The following is an 18,490-nucleotide window of genomic DNA, read 5'->3' as shown; positions in this document are numbered from 1 at the left end:
ATGCTTTCAGACCATATGAAAGAACTGGTGGGCACAACCAGGAATCAACCCCAATAAAAATCCACATCCAAAGTGGACTATGTCGGTCCATTCCTTCAAGTACACCCTCCGCAATACTTTTGAGTTTCAAACAAAACATATTTTTTGTCGTCAAATTCCAAAAAGGGCCACAAAATCCGTAATCCGTAGACTCGATATTGTCAATAGATGGACGTTTCAATTCACACAGGCTGAGGGTATATCTCTGTCGGCAAAGCCGCCTGATACTTTTTTACTTATTGACAAATTAAAATGTAAGGAATTGGAGTGCCTTTTTCACTATTCCATTTGAACAGCTCAAAACATGCCGTGAAAGAACTAACCTACATTACACTACTTCCAATTTATTTTGCTGCGGAGCGTTCTAGTATGCTTGTTTTGCTTTAACCAAATCCCTTAAGTTTCTAAATCCGATTGCCCTAATCTAGTTTAGTTCCTTAGTTTCTTTCCCAGTTGCTGATAGATAGGATTAATTTTTGAACATAATTCTCTTCTTCCAGAGCCGATATTGATAAAATCAGCGAATACGTGTTACGTTACACTAAACTATCAGAATTTTGGAGTAAATCTGTCGAGGAACTTCGTGCTAAGGGTGAAACTCTAATGCAACGTGATCGACTTATAGAACGACAATTCAAAACACAATACCTTAATATGATTCCACAACATATGGGTCCTGAAATGAATAAAATTTTTAAGAAACGTCCAAAAATGGCGCCAAAAATTCTACATTCCACGCTTATTTGCAAAGAACTTAGCGCAAGGGTTAGTACAAAAGCTTTACCCAAATATCCATTTCCATTACCAAAAGATGTCACCGAATATTTGGATACTCTGACTGCGCTCGACGATATGTCGCATATGCCAAATACATTGGAATCACGTCACTGGGAACAATTAACAAAGATGAGACGTCAAAAGATCGAAATCGAATTGAGAATAAAAGCGGCAAATTTACAATTGGCCGATTCCATGTCGGGTATGAATTATTTTGCAAAGGAATTGCAGAATTTGAAAAATACAAAGACCGATGCAGTGCGCCAGTTGCAGGAGGCCCAGGATGAATATGTGAGTAGTTTTAAGAAAATATCTACTTTTGGAAACCAATATTGATTTTTGTTCTTATTTTAGCTTAAATCTGTTCAAAATCAAACATTGGAATTACGTCTAACAATGGGCCAGGTGGAGCTTAATATTATGGGTTCCATGGAAAAGCTTCAAAATTGTATACTTATGCATGTGGATGATATAAATGATATCAATGCTTTGATTTTGGTAAAAAAAAATCATATCCCCCTTTTCTTCATAATACACCTGTTCCTTAAATCATTTACAGAAAGCTGGGCACATGAAATTGAAAGCAATGCATCGCGTGGCCTTCTTCAGACGCCAAGTTATCTACAAAGAATGGGAGCATAAGATGGTCAGTGCAAATATTGAATATTTAAAATTCATGCTTTATGTAATAGAGAAATGTAAAGTTTCCATTGAATTTCTAAATATTTTGAGAAACTGGGAAAAAGTTAAGGCAGAGAAACCGAAAATCTTGAATACAGTTGGTCTTATCGAAAAAGCGATTGAAGATAAGCAAATCTCTTATCGAAGACAATTGGAGAGATTGTAAGTAGAAAATTTTTCTTTGGAAGGATGTCAATGTCTATTAGATAAATATTTCGATTTCAGAAATTCTCAAATAGCCACAGTGCGTCAACAAATTGATGAAATGAAAAGATCCAATAAAACGCTGAATCGTAAAATAGATGAGGTTAAAGTGGCGGTGGCTTTCTCAAATTCAAATCGTGATTATCTCATTGAGGATAAACGTCGAAGGGAACAAAACGAGAAGTACATTTCTAATTTTTATGTATTTTCGTGCTTAATAACTACTACCTTTATTTTGACAGAATGGAAAAACTCAAGAAGCGTAGTCAACTAATTGATACCGTACGCCATGACTATGCCCACATTATGGAGTTAAGAACCATCTTGGAATTACAACGTTTACGTACATATCCCACATTGGGTCCCAATCCAGATCATTGCCTGAAGTAAAATCAGAAATAATTTTTTGTAACTATGAAGTAAGCCATTTCATAAACATATTTAATAATTTTATAAATAAAATCGAACAATGCTCCCCAATAACAAGAAATAAAGTGAATTGTGGGGAATTGGAGTGCCTTTTTCAGAACTGCATCCGGATGTTGTTAAAATGTGACAAGTGGATGTGATTCTTTGGATTGCATCCAAATGCGGTTAAAATGTGAGGAATGGAGTGCCTTTTTATACCCTCCACCATAGGATGGGGGTATATTAAGTTTGTCACTACGTTTGTAACTACTCGAAATAATCATTGTAGACCCCACAAAGTATATATATTCTTGATCAGCGTGCAATACATCGATATAGCCATGTCCGTCCGTCTGTCCGTCTGTGGAAATCACTCTAATCACGAATTGACGTAGGTTGATGAAATTTTGGGAAAATATGTTATATTTACGTAGGACTTTTGGTATTGAAAGCGGGCAATGTAGGTCCACGCTTTCGTATAGCCCCCATACAAAATGACGCGTGACGCGTCGTTGTTTTAAGGAATTTTTAAGATATTTGGCCCATTTTACCACCGAATTGGTTGTAATTTGGTACTTTGTGTCTCCAGAGGCCAAAAAATATTCCTACCAAAGTTGGGTTATATAGGTCCACGTTTTGGTATAGCCCCCATATAAGGCCCCATACAAAGTACGCGTCATTTTAATATAAATTGAATGTATTAGACCCATTTGACAACAGAATTGGTTGTAATTTGGTATTTTGTGTCTTCAGGGACCAGAAAACATTCCTACCAAAGTTGCGTTATATAGGTCCACGTTTTGGTATAGTCCCCACATAAAACCCCTTATAAAGTACCCGTCATTTTAATATATTTTAAATGTATTAGACCCATTTGACCAAAGAATCGGTTGTAACTTTGTATTTTGTGTTTCCAGAGGCTAAAAAACATTTCTACCATAAAATGTTTATATAGGTCCACGTGTTGCTATAGCCCCCATAATACAATACCTCCCGATTTTCGATATTTTGAACGTTTTAGCCTCATTATCACACCGATATGGCTGAAATTTGGTATTTAGTCTTCTTTAGGCGTATAAAACTTTCCCCCAGAAATTTGTAGGTATAGGTCCACGCCATCATATAGCCCCCATAGAACGGTACCTTCCGAATTTCGGTATTTTGAAGGTTGTGGCCACATTAATCCACCGAAATGGCTGAAATTTGTGGTGGAGGGTATAAAAAGTTCGGCCCGACCGAACCTAACGCTTTTCTTACTTGTTCACGACTCCGTTTGAATTGCATCAAAACATGCCGTGAAAGAACTAGTCCACATTGCACTACTTCCAATTTATTTTGCTGGGTATGTACCAAAAATCGTTAATGTAACGCGAAAAGAAAAAAAAAATATTTTTTTTTTTGGAAATGGAATATGAAGTAGTTGTCACCATTTTCTATATACCCAAGTTAACCGAATTGCTGAGGGTACAAATATTAAATACCCTTAATCTACGACGTTTTTACATACCCACAACTAAATCTACACTGTGCCCAAACCATTCGGAATACCAGTTATCATAATCTCGTCTTGTCACATTACTGTATAAATGTAGATGATGGTCTCAAAATTCTCAAAGGAAAATAAGTACCTTTGTCTGGTAAATAATACAGCTTGAATTTCACCCATATCTGCCCAACATAAACCACCAACTTTCCTTGAACTGGCTGGTCATCTACCACAATATCTTTAGTACACCCTTATAATTCTATTGTTGTTAAAAAAAGAAAATCCTCCAGTTTCAAATCTTTTTTAAGTGAACCGAGAAAAGTGTAGTTAATTAATTCAAAGCCTTTTCCATCTTTTAGAAACTGTAATTGTAAAAGGAAAGAAAACGAACAAATCTAAAACAATTTAGAACAACTCAACTGTATAACAACTTTTATTTCACTGTCTAAATATTTTAACAAAACACTTCTATGTCTACATTGCCTCCTGTCACAAAAAAACTGAGCACAGCTTGTAAAGCTGACACCACAAGTGAATAAAATTTGTATTAAAAACTTTCAGTCATTTGTACAATTTCAAGCTTTCATCTTAACACCTCGAATGATAACGGTGAGTAATTTCACCATAAAAAAGAAAGAAATGTAGAAATAATTTAAATGGAATGTTTTAATTTACCTTTTTTTAAATTCCATAAGAAAACGAGAATTTGTGGAAGCTAATGTGTTTCTCTCGTCTTCAGTAAAGCCAGAAAGAATAATTTAGCATTTTGTGTTCCCAGTAGATGAAAAACATTTTTTAAATGCTCATCATCACAAGTGATTTAAATAAATCAGAATTATTTTTTTGAAATTATGGAAAATTGAAATATGTCCTGTTTACAAACAGTTACAACGTTGTAAAAATTAATTATAAAATGAGAAACAACGTCAAATGTGACACAGATAAAACACCTTTTGTCTTTATAATAAAGTGGGTCTACTAACAAAAACTGAACATTAATATGATTAATAATTGTACAATATAAACACATTTCATCTTAGAATGATTATACTATGCAACACTGAAAATGCAAACAACTTCTAGTACGCATTTTTTGAAAGTATAAGTTGAAAATGTCTAGAATTCAGGTCGGTATCAGCTAAACTGCTGAAATCTGAACTAAGTAACCTTTTGCGAAAATCTTATAAATAATGTTCTCAGAAATTCTTCAGAACATTCTGAAACTCTAAAATGCTTATCTTATGTTGTTTCAGCGGTATTTTGTATCATATCTTTTATAATGCGTATTTCAAACCTTGTTCACATGAGCAGTTTATTCTTGCATTTGGGATTTCACATTATTGACGCTTTTATTAAATTGTCGTTAAAAAATATACTAAAAACAACGTCATAGAGGAATTTTACTACAATGCACAGTGTTCAATTTTTCGAAAAACCTGGCCAAAAATGAAAAAAAAAATTTTCAATTTACATTAAATAGGGTTAACGCACACTTTATTGGCGACTTTGAACATCTTAAATAAGTTTCGAATACCTTTTTTTATAATTACAAAAAAGAAAATATTAAAGACCCGTTGTTTATTTTGGATATTATCATAGTTTATTAAATATTAACTTAAATATTAAGACAAAAAAGGTCCAAATAGGGTCACTTTGACCTGTTTTTATACCCACTTATTCAACAAGAAACGTATATATTTTTTCATAACTACACGCAGTGAAAACTGAAACCAGCGACCCAAAAAACATAAGAACCCATGATTATGTCAAAATCCATTCATTTTTACAGTTTTGCCCAGGTTTTTCGTAAAACTGGACACTGTGCAATGGCATGTTCTGAAGAGTTGTGTATTACATTCCAGCAAATATTTTTCCCAAAGAAAATATTAAAATATTAAAATTTAACAGTTTTGGAGATATAGTGCGAAATATATACAAATTATGGGATTTTTAGATAAGAGATTGAGGCAATAAATGTGGTTTTTCGAGTTCATTACTTCTCCAAATATTTAATTCTTGTCAGTTTTTACAAATTTGCGTCAGAGGTCAGAAGAAGATTAGCATTGGTTTCAGAGATGTAGTCCCGAATAGCTTTAAAAATTCAATATTTAACCATGTTTAGATGTGGCCATAAAATCCTCAGTTCAAATTGTTTGCACAAGATTACATTAAAAATCTTGCACAGTGTAATATGCTAGAATTATCCGATAAAGCAACAATAAAAGCGGATGTTATGTTTATATGTATATTTGTGTTGAGAGAAGAAGGCTATTGTAAAAATTTGCATAAGGCTATTTTACATTCCATCATATCTTAAACAAGTAAGAACAGCGCACAGTGGTTCAGTATCGTTTTTTCCTGGTCAAAACCCTAACTTTTGAACGGATAGAGATATTTTCATAAATATTTTTTTGTTTGACAGATAACACAGTCAGGTTTCTGATGTAAGGGCCAAACCTATAGCTCTGCGTGTTGCGTGTGCGTTCAAAAATACAAAAACAAAATACATGTATTCGAATTTGAAATACATGTATTTTGTTTTTGTATTTTTAAACGCACACGCAGAGCTATAGTTTTGGCCCTATCATAAGCAATCAATGTCGGTTTAGCGCAGTTGCAGAGGAATTCAAGGTCAAAGTTAACATTTTGAGTTTTTTTTCACATTTTGTATCAATTTTGTATCATTTTGTACATCATTTTGAGTTCTTCATATGTTCCAATCTATTAAAAACGGGCAAACACTAACAAACAAACGATAAAAACACGAAAAATATAAAACAAATTTTTTGTACAAATAAAAAAAATTAAAAAAATTTTTTCAGAAAATTTAAAATTTGTTAGAAAATTGAAAAAATTCTCCTTGGGTTTTCACAAAACTCACGTAACTGATATAAAAACTCATTTATGTCAAAAAATGTTACGGACGGAACGATATATGGGCTGAAAGAGGATACTCTCAGGCATCATTCTGTGAAAACGCAACTCTGTTCCATGCTGTTCCCTAAATGTTCTACTCCACTAAATTTGGAATTTCACTAAAGTTTAGAACCTGAGGGAATCAAATAGCTCACTTCGTGTAAGCGCTACGGTAATTTATTAAAACGATTCTTAAAGGCAACAATCCTACCTACCTAATAAAAAACAATGAATACAATATATTTTATACGAGGGCGGTTCGGAAACTTCTTAGCCTATCAATGAAAGAGAATAGTTAGTTTTTCAAAAATATTTTTATTTTTCAATATAATCTCTCTGAAACTTCAATACACTTAGTCCAACGCTTTTCTAGCAATTCTACCCTTGATTAAAATAGTTTGCCTCAAGGTCTTCAAAATAGTGGTTTACAACTGTAATTACATCTTCATTTGAGATAAAACGCTTGCCAGCAAGGAATTTTTTTAGATTTGGGAAAAGTAAGAGTCACTGGGAGCTAAATCAGGAGAATAAGGTGGGTGGTCAAGCAACTCGTACTTTAATTCGTTGACTTTAGCCATTGTTAAAACACTCTTGTGCGCTGGTGCGTTTTCTGATGAAAAGTTTTTTTTTTTGTGCTGTAAGCCAGGACGTTTTTCTCGAATTTGTACATTTAATTGATCCAAAATATTGTAATAGTACTCTGAATTTATTATTTTACCCTTTTGCAGATAGTCAATCAATAAAATACCTTTGAAGTCCCAAAAAACCATTGCCATAACCTTACCAGCCGATTGAATTGTTTTTTTGCCTTTTTTGGGGCACTTCCTCCAGCTTTAGTCCATTGTTTGGATTGTTCTTTTGTCTCTGGAGTATTGTGATCGATCCATGTCTCATCAACAGTTATGAAAAGACACTTAAAATCCATTTTATTTCGCTTAAAACGATCCAAACAAGATTGAGAAATGTTCATTCTTATGCGTTTTTGATCGACTGTTAACAAATGCGGCACCCATCTTGCGGAAAGCTTTTTCATCTGTAGTTCTTCATGCAAAATTAAATGGACTCGATCATTTGAGATGCCCATGATATTAGTAATTTCACGCACTTTTATTCGTCGATCATTTAATACCATATTCACTTTGGCTACAATTTCTGTTGTTGTCGCTGTTTTTGGACGTCCACTACGTGGTTCATCTTCAATGCTTGTACGACCACGTTTAAATTCAGCAACCCAATTTTTTACTGTTGCATATGAAGGAACACTTTCACCTAACACATTCACCATATCATTATGAATTTCTTGTCGCGATAAACCTTTTTTATGTAAATATTTAATGACAGCACGCATTTCTGATTTTTCCATTTGTAAAAAATTACGGATGCGTCTTTTTTGAACACCTGTTTCTATATGAAATATGGCTATTTCTTTCTCCAGAAATTTGCAAAAATTACGTATTTTCCAAAATTGGAGAAAAATTGTCGCCCACACACCTTCCAATATTTTGGCCTAATTTTTTGGTTTCCTTAGTTTCAATATGTTAACTATCGAATCCCATATAGAAATTGACAATCGTTGAAAACAAAAAATGGGGGGTTTGGCCAGCAAAATCGATTCCTCAACCACTGTACACCGATAAATTTCTGGTGGAATGTTTTATACCCTCAACGAAGTCTTAGTAATACATTTCGACCATTTCGGTAGAAAAATGAGGCTAAAACCTTCAAAACACTGAGAATCGGGAGATACCGTTCTATGAGGGCTATACGAAGACGTGGGCCTACACTGACAAATTTCGGGTGGAAAGTGTTGTACCCCCAACGAAGTCTAAGTACCAAATTTTGGTAGGATAAAGCGGCTCAAACCTTCAAAATACAGAAAATCGGGATGTACCGTTCTATGGGGAGTATATGAAGACGTGGACCTACTCAGTCGAATTTCAAGTGGAAAGTTTTTTACCCCCAACCAAGACCACATACCAAATTTCAGGCATTTCGATGGTATATTGAGGCTAAAATGAAGACGTGGACCTATACCGACAAATTTCGGTTGGAAAGTTTTATATCCCCTACGAAGTCCAAGTACCTATTTTCAGCCATTTCATGAGGCTAAAACCTTCAAAATACCGAGAATCGGGAGATACCGTTCTATGAGGGCTATATGAGGACCGACAAATTTCGGGTGGAAAGTTTTTACCCCCAACGGAGTCTAAGTAATAACTTTCGGCCATTTCGGTAGGATAATGAGACTAAAATCTTAAAAATACCGAAAATCCCCCAACGGAGTCTAAGTAATAACTGTCGGCCATTTCGGTAGGATAATGAGACTAAAATCTTAAAAATACCGAAAATCAGGAGGTACAGTCCTATGGGGGCTATGTGAAGACGTGGACATATACCGAAAATATTGCAGGTGGAAAGTTGTATGTCCCCAAAGAAGTCTAATTACCAAATTTCAGCCATTTCGGTAGGATAATGAGACTAAAATCTTTAAAATACCGAAAATCACGAGCTACCGTTCTATGAGGGCTATATAAAAACGTGGACTTATACCGACAAATTTCGGGTGGAAAGTTTTGTACCCCTAACGAAGTCCAAGTGCCAAATTTCAGCCATTTTGATAGGGTACCGTTCTAAACGTTCAAAACGTGGACCACTTTCAATACCAAATACCCTAGGAGTAACAAAAACTTCTATACCAAATTACAAGGCTCTGTCTTAAAAATTGCGAGCTGTAACTAGATTCCAAAAGACGGAGGGACGGACAGACGGACATGGCTATTTCTATTTAGAATTGTATGCTGATCAAGAATACTTATACTTTATAGGGTCCCCGACGAATATTTCGATGTGTTACAAACGGACTGACAAATTAAATTTTACCCTCCATATAATGGTGAAGGGTATAAAAATGTACGATAACATCCCAACTATAAGACGGCTATCAGTTTTAAGTATTGAATATTATATAACAGCAGATATATTAAAAAATCGTCCGGTCCACTAATAAAATAACATTTTCCATTCTTTTTATCCACCAGTCAGCATATTTACATATGTATACCCCAAATAAAATTTTTACCCAACCTCATGTAAATGTATAGACATGCATGAAATGTTACAGATTATTGAAATGACAAACAGTCAGACCATCTCGTAGACATTTCATGTAAAATTATATTAATATTGGCATGTATGTGACATACATATATCTCTGTATACATGGACAAAGTTTGAACTCTTTCTTCTCTGAAGTTTTCCTTGACTTCTGACAGATGTTCATGGAAACCAACATACCTGCATAAGGCATGGATCAATTTAATTAATAACCTGGCAGGGAGAGACATTCTTTTACGGCCAAACAATGAATTACAGTCCATTTAAAAGTAATTACTCTGAAATATTTATAAGATCGCTTAAAGTACGTTCAGGTATGTTAAGTGTTGAGGAGATAAATTGAAATTATACACTTTGTGTCCATAATGGCTGGATATTGGATGACGTACTAGAAGCCAGATAAAAAGGAGCAATTCTGATTGGTTTTGACGTAATAAAACGCAGGATTTATATTGGATCCCCTTTTCGCCCCACTTGGACATTGACCTCCAGTTAGGACATCTGTGGCCGCGCTACCGCGCAGCTTGTCACCCTAGGAACCATAACAACTCAGGTGATGCCTTGGGTTATTTACCTACCATCAAAAAAGCTTAAATAAAAAATGGATGAAACTGTGTATGAAACTCATCAATGTTGACCACTCCCGTAACCGTTTTATGTATCATGATTAGACATCGAATTTTGCATATTTTTTATTAATAAAGATACGAAAATTCTGAATGGACCAAAATTCGTTTTGAAGAAAATTGAATGCACAAAATATGCAAAAAATAAACAAAATATGCAAAATATACAAAAGTATGCAAAAAGGTATTTTTTTTTTACGAAAATCGTCAAATTAAATTTGGAAAATCATCAAAAAGTGTTATAAATTAAGTTTAGTGCGTCGATTTCTTAGCAGATTATTATGTTATTAATTATTATACAGCCACAGCGAACTAAAAGACTTAAATATACATAGATATAAACAAAATTAGTTTCAACAACGTGAGAAAATTTCCTATAACCCAGCCTTCTTATTACAACATAAGTTGCTTTCCTATACAAATTTGTTCAAAAACTCAATTATAAATGTCAAAATCAACGTATCCAAATATGAAATAACGGCGTTAAGCCTTTGCTCTACGTTAACGCTTATTCCTTGGAGGAGCAGAATATCTTAACTGATGATAATTCCTTTATAATTGTAATTTTCGGCGTGTAAGTTTTCTACTCCTTGCAATTTCAAAATTCCAATTTACATCCTCTTCAACGGGACCTCATATCGTTTTTCTTTCCAAAACATGGACCAATATTTACCGTTTTCCGAATTGAGCTTTTGTATCCTCCGACAAATCACAATAACAAATTACAGTAACTCGGTCCGAACATTTGACAATACTGATTCGTAAGCGCTCTACTATTCACGGTGCGCCTGAACTAATTTAAACGAAAGGTTCTTACACATAGGTAGTTTTCGCGTAGCAGTGAAAAATTCGCTTTCATAATTCTTTCCTAGGTTGTACCATTTAAGCTAAATTTGGGAGATTGCGCTGACTTGATCGCCGGCTTCCAGAAAATGGTAGTCATGACATTGTTTTATAAACAGGCGATGGAGTTAACGCAATGTCCCAATTTAAACTTACATATCTTAAAAATCGTACAACCAAAGAAAAATTATAAAAGCAAATCTTGTAGAGAATTTTCACAGCTATAACATATTCCCTAAGCCCATATCGATAAGACTTGACATTTTTAAGCTAAATCCCGAAAACTTAAAAACCCTACAAAATTCGGGAAGTACCCTTCTATGGGAGCTTTATGCAATGTTGGACCCATTCTGATAATTCTCTTCAGGAATATTTTATTTAAATTCCAAATTTCATCCATATCGATTTGAAACATTGGAAATACCCATAACCGGGAGGGACCATTCTATGGGGACTGTTTTAAAACGTGGACCTTTACTTGTCATATTTAGGTCAAAACCTTCAAAATACCGAATATCGGGTGATACCATTCTAAGTGGGCGAGCTGAAGCTTGATGTCGGATGTACTAAAAATATTTCAAAACTTTCACTTCACTTTTTCCGAATATTTTGCGTGAGGTGCCAGAAGCAGTTGACCGATATAATCCATATTTCAACCTTATACATGACTGGATAAAATAATACGATGTGCTAAGTTTGGATCAAGCTGGAAATCCCTGCGAGAGTTATCTCGCGGATTTCCCATTTTAATTGGTGGCGTCAGGGTTTCTTGGAGCTTTAAAACATATATGTATATATGTACATATAAAGTATATATGTACATATATATAACATTTAAGGTTCACAGTGGTCACAAAACATATCCACCAAAACCGTCATCATAGTTCCATGTTTTGGTATAGCCCCCATATAACGGTACCTCCCGAATTTCGATATTTTGAGGATTTTAGCTACAATTTTTAACCAAACTACCTGTAATTTAACAGTTGAGGTTCACAGTGGTCACAAAACATCTGCTCCAAAAATTGTCAACATAGGTTTACGTTTTGGTATAGCCCCTATATAATGGTACCTCCCGATTTTCGGTACTTTGAGGATTTTAGCTACAATTTTTAACCGAACTAGCTGTAATTTGACATTTAAGGTTCTCAGTGGTCACGAAACTTCTCCTCTAAAAATCGTCAACATAGATTTACGTTTTGGTATAGCCCCCATATAACGGTACCTCCATAGTTTTAGTATTTTGAGAATTTTAGCTATAATTTTTAACAGAGCTATCTGTAGTTTGACATTTGAAGTTCTCAGTGGCCACAAAACTTCTCCACCAAAAATCTTCAACATAGGTTCACGTTTTGGAAGAGCCCCCATTTAACGATACCTCCCGATTTTCGGTATTTTAAGGATTTTAGCTACAATTTTGAACCGAACTAGCTGTAATTTGACATTTGCGGTTCTCTGTGGTCATGAAAGTTAGCACCAAAATCGAACTAGCTGTAATCCCAGCAAAATGTTCGATGCCAAAGATGTCATTCAATCATGGGTGAAAGTGATCTGGCATGTCATCTTTTTAGCATCTTCATTGATGAAGTTTATATGAGCGTGGACCCCAAAAGATGCTATTCATTTTTGGATCTAAAGTATGTCATTTACACCAATGCTTTGACATGTCATTTTCACCAATGCTTTGGCATGTCATTTTCACCAACCCTTTGCAATGACATTATCATTACGACGAGAGTTTTAACAATGTTGGTTGTGATTTCGAGTCTCCGACAACATAAAGCCTGTTGTAAATAATTAATCTTATATATTTAGAAAAATGTGTATAAATAAAAACACAAAATTCATCTCTAATGGATGGATGGAATGAGTTCAAATGCTGATGAAAAGATCGAATCTTTCACGACTTCCTTTACATTTGTTCAAATGCTAATGAAAAGATCGGATCTTTCACGACTTCATTTGAACCAATGCAAACGATGCCATGAAATCACGTCATCGCATGGAACCCCTTCCTTAAAATCTTGCTGGGAATGTGACATTTGAATTTGCAGTTGTCACGAAACTTCTTCACTAAAAATCGTCAACATAGGTCCATGTTTTGGTATAGCTTCCATATAACGGTACCTCCCGATTTTCCGTATTTTTAAGGTCGATTTCGGTCGATTTCATGTATGTTATGCATTAAACACCCTTTGTATGTCCAATTTCATTGAAATTTGGAATGTGTGACGGAATTGGCCATAGAAATAAATTTGCCAAATTATATTAAAATCGGTTCAGATTTGGATATAGCTCCCATATATATATCTGTTCGTCCGATTGCATGTATTTGATGTACCAAACACGCTATATATACCCGATTTTAATGACAGTTGGAATGTGTGACGAAATTTGGCCTACATATAAATATATCAAAATATATTTAACCTTATTCGGGGGAGGTATTCGGGTAGCGAAGCGCACCGGGTTCAGCTACACGGAGGAAAAATAAACGCATCTCTAACATATGTATGTCCCAAACATATTTTGCAGCAAAAATATATTTGTTTGCAATCAGTCTCAAAAATAACATGTGTTTGGGTCCTGCAAACAAATATATGTTTGGGTGCAAACAAATACAAACCCAAAAGCCACGAAAAAACCCACACATGTATCAGTGGGCGCTTTCTGAGAGCAAGGGAGCGTAAATTTCACTGTGAATCACATTGAAATATATGCTCACTTGCTCTCAGTAAGCGCTAACTGGATATCTCAAACATATACACACAAGAAATACATAACAGACTTTAATAAAAGAAAAACTGAATGAAATAGTTTATAAAAAGTCGCACTTTTAAAAAGAAAAAATATATAGAAACATCGTTCAGCGCTTCTCCTTAGTTGTGAAATAAAACACATCTTCTTGAAATCATCAGCGGGAAATCGGCATCTGGAATCAAATGATAACATAATGTAATAAATAGGTTCATCCGTATTTCAAACATACATATGTATGTATATGAAAAATGTATTGATGTAATTACCAATATTAAATGCAATTTCTTCCTTGTTCAATAAACTATTTCCATTCACCTTTTTGATTCAATTATTAAATGTATTGGGCATTTAATTTACTAAAAATCACAATTTCTTTAAGAAAAGACAAAACGTCGATTTATTCACTCACTTTACCGTCTTTACTTAACGATTGTATTTAGAGAACTGAAGAAAAACGAACAACATAATTAATACCATTTTTTTCCTCTTCGCTGGCTACGTTGGTTATTGCGTCTCCTATTACACCATACACACAGCTCTTTATTATAAAACAGCATTCCGCAGCCGCGAGAGCCCTGTTGTTACTCTCTTTGACAAAAATCCTCTATCCACCCATAAAAATATGTTCTAACATAAAAAATATGTTGGTACCCAAACAAATAAAATTGAGATATGTTACAACATGTTGCAAACAAATATTTGTTTGGATCTAAAAATGTTTCTAACATATATTTTTCTGTGTGTAGTACAGATATAAATATAAAACGGTAGATCGTTCATTCTGTTTTCAGATTAAGTCCGTCTGTATCATGCCACCCTACAAAGTTATACCAAATTAAAATTTCCCTTAGAACTATACGGGCGAACAGTTTAAAAAAGTTAAAAAAAACAAGTAAGAAAAGTTTATAGTCGGACGGAGCCGACCATGGGATACCCTATACCACTATCCCTGGACAATCGCTCTCCACGGAACTTCTTTTCAGTGATTGTGAAAATTTAATTATCAAATATCAGAGATGTAATGTGTAATACTTATGACCAAAACCAAAAAGTTTTCTAGCATGACAAAGACATTTTTGTAGCAGGAAAAGAAAATTTAGTTCACACAAACTAAAATGTAATGAAACCCACTTATGTAGTACTACTACTTCCGTTGTTTAACCGCTACGTTATTGAAATTTTTACCAATTGCACACAAAATTTTCGGTCCATTTAACCCGCTAAGTATTATCTGATCTTCACGTTGGTTTGTATGCTTCTTCTTCATCATAAACTCAAACTTTGTTTAAAATTTTGCGGGTTATTATTTTGACCTACAGAGCCGCTACAAAATTGGTTTAAATTTTGTTTTTGGTCCATTTCATCCCCTGAACATTTCACGATCATCACCAAAAACTAATCACTTCTATTCTGGCTCGAACCCAACCTCCTTAAAAAATTCGTTACAATCGGTCCATAATTGCGGCCTTAAGCTTGTTTACAATTTTAATGGACGGACACACATCGCTAAATCGCTTTATCTCGTCGAGATATGAATTTTGGCATACCAAATAAGGGATCTAGGACGAATATTTCGTGGTGTTACATAAACTTTTGGAGACACAATATGTAGCATGGGATAAAAATGTGGTTCTCTACACAGAACCCATTATATATTAGGCAGTAGGCCCGTTATCTAGCAAACACTTTATAGCAATTTACATCAGAGGAAAGGTCAGTAGTTTTTTTCCATATGTATTTTTGGAGAATGACTCTCCATGATATGTTAACGCCGGGAGCAAGCGTGTCTTCTTTAACCTAAAATAATACAAAATAGTTTTAAGTTCTTCATTGTAACGTTTCGAATTCTTTAATTGTTATACCTACAAGTCTCAATAAACTTCCACATGTAGGCTACTTTGCGAAATATATGTCCTCAAAGAATTAAAATATAGATCAAAAATAAAATTTTTATATTTTTCATACAAAAGTAATGGTCCATTTCACCCGCTAAAGAATATCAGATCATCATTCAAAATTGTAGGCATCTTTTTCGACCTATACTCTTACCCGGTGCAAAATTTCGTGACTATTGATGTATAATTGCGACTTCTAGCGAGTTTATTATTACACTACAAACAAATAACGGAATATATTAGGCTGTAACTCTGTTATCTGATCATGCACACCAACATAATTGGGATCAATTGAAAGGTCAAGCGTTCCACTTTCAAGTATATCTCACCTGTCCGGAATGTCACTTCCAGGAATTAAGATATAAGCTGTATATTGAAAATTTTCACAATTTTCACACAAACGTTTTGGTCCATTTAACCCTCTAAATATTATCCGATCGCCATCTCAAATTGCAAGCTTCACATTTGTGATATACTCTTACCTTATTTAAAATTGCGCGTTGATCGGACTATTATTAAGACCTACAGAGCCGCTAGAAAATTGGATAAATATTATGTTTTTGGTCCATTTCACCCGCTAAATATTTCACGATCATCACCAATAAGAATAGGGATCTATTCTGATCTGAACCCGACCTCCATACAAAATTTCGTGACGATCGGTCCATAATTGCGGCCTGGATCGTGTTTACAATTTATAATGGACAGACGGACGGACAGACAGACACACATCTCAAAATCGCTTTATCTCGTCGAGATATGAAGATTGGTATACCACATTGGGGGTCTCCGACGAATATTTCGCGGTGTTACATGAATTTTTACCAAAACAAACTTATAATACCCTTTTCCACATTGTGGTATACGGTATAAAAACTTAATGAAAATGTATATTTTATACTCCACAATAACTTCATTTGAAAGAAATAAATAAAACGCCATAACTTCATATTCCCACATAATGTCATCTCGCTCCCAAGCCATAAATCGATCATCATTCATTCAAACGAAAACAAAAACAATTCTTTGGATATTTGCATTCCTCCTTAAGAATTGCAAACTTTGCCAAATGATAATTTCAAAATGTTGACATTTCCATATATGTATGTGTATACGTATGTATGTAAGCCAAAAGGAAACGAATACACCCGTTGTCCCATAGCTACTAACTCAAGACGAAAACGCGAGTACTTTAAATGTCATAGAAATGTCTTCATACATATGTGATAGTGTAACATTTGATGGAAAACAGTTTGCGACAGCAGCAAACTATACTCCCGCATCATGAAGACATTTCAAATGTTCCACTTGAAAACATGCAGATTTCATATGAAATTTTAATATCAGTTTCTATGTTTTTTATGTTTTGCAGAGGGCTGGTCTTTTGGTTTTGTTCTTTGTTTTCGTCAATGACATTTTTCTTGATTTCTTTCAACATTTCTCCTTGAAGCGCCACAATTGAAATGGGTTGCTTGTTTGGTTGCTACTACTCCCTTTGGTATTTTTGCTCAATCGGAGTTTGTTAAAGTCAACACACTCCAATAAAAGTTTGTGGCCACTATGGAGGATAGAGAGTGTGTTAGGAAATGCCATAAGTGTGGCATGAAAATAAAATAAAAGAGGAAAAGTGAATCAATTTTTATTGCAGTCACTGACATTTTATTCACTTCCATCGTCCATCGAATGTCACCACAAACATGTGTATGTAGTATACACAAATACATACATATGTACATATGACATTTATGTATGTATGCCTTAGTGTGCTTCCCCAGTGGCCAAGTGTGGGAGTTGAAACACTAGAATCAACAGCACTTGGACATACAGCCCATATATCATGCGGTTTAACAGTTTTGTCTCCTCTTCAACAGTTTTCTTTCGCTGGTAACGTTCTTACGTTGCCACAGCAAACAAATTGAACAGAAAGAAGAAAAAAATGCCATATCAAAATGGAGAGAACAGCAAATAGCAGACAAGAAGAAGAACTGTTGAAAGTCTACTGAAACTTGGTACAAATTTATGGCTAACCATACTATTTATTATCAAAGATGCTAAACATTTTTTCTTTCACTAAGCGATTTTTTTCTTTCCAGGATGTTTGTTTAGTAACAAATGGAATATGAGAAAATGGTTTCATGTCCTTCATAACTCTGTGGAAATAGACAATAAAATAGTGTGTTGTTTTCCAACAGTTTTTAATGAGGTTCGATTATATATCACCCTTTTTGTAGAAAATTAACTAATGTTGAAACTGAGGTATGGGGTATTGTAACTCGCGAACAGTTGTACTATACCATAACTTTTGAACGCATTTCGGTAAAATAAACTGTTTTAGCCAGATTCACCAATGGGATTCTTAAAATAACAATTTGAGCGGAAGCTGTGGTCGTATTAATGTAAAAAATAGGAAAAAAGCGTTGAAGGAAACGAGTTTTTTGTGTTAATTTCCAATTAGTGGCTTTACAACACAATGTAGAACTTAATGCTAAAAGATGAAATTAAAGAATACACTTCAGAGATGAGGTTTCCAATGTATGATTTTTTAATATATCCACTGTATATACCTCAAACCGATGCTGACATTTTGAAGACTTAACAAGTAAGAAAAGCGTTAAGATCGGTTGGGACCAACTTTTTATACCCTCCACCACGAACTGTATTGAAGTGAATAGGAACAATTAGGTTAATTTCGTTTATGAAAGTACTAAACTCTTTCTTTTAATGCAGGAGTAGTACATACA

At 34.4% G+C, this 18,490-nt stretch overlaps 1 protein-coding gene across 1 annotated transcript in view; it reads left to right on the top strand.

The window, feature by feature from the left end:
• Positions 1 to 2,195, top strand: part of LOC141405033 (uncharacterized) — a 40,658-nt gene extending 38,463 nt beyond the window's left edge. The window contains exons 6-10 of the mRNA XM_073988988.1: positions 540 to 1,107; positions 1,171 to 1,314; positions 1,376 to 1,659; positions 1,723 to 1,884; positions 1,944 to 2,195. Of these exons, the coding sequence (XP_073845089.1) occupies positions 540 to 1,107; positions 1,171 to 1,314; positions 1,376 to 1,659; positions 1,723 to 1,884; positions 1,944 to 2,091 (1,306 nt within the window). The 3' untranslated portion in view covers positions 2,092 to 2,195. The remainder of the gene's footprint in view (positions 1 to 539; positions 1,108 to 1,170; positions 1,315 to 1,375; positions 1,660 to 1,722; positions 1,885 to 1,943) is intronic.
• Positions 2,196 to 18,490: the final 16,295 nt, after the last annotated feature.

The sequence above is a fragment of the Musca autumnalis genome, unplaced genomic scaffold (genome assembly GCF_047663935.1).
Source record: "Musca autumnalis isolate F117 unplaced genomic scaffold, ASM4766393v1 scaffold_5, whole genome shotgun sequence".
Taxonomy (NCBI): Eukaryota; Metazoa; Arthropoda; class Insecta; order Diptera; family Muscidae; genus Musca; species Musca autumnalis.
This window is presented reverse-complemented; position numbering and strand designations above follow the sequence as displayed.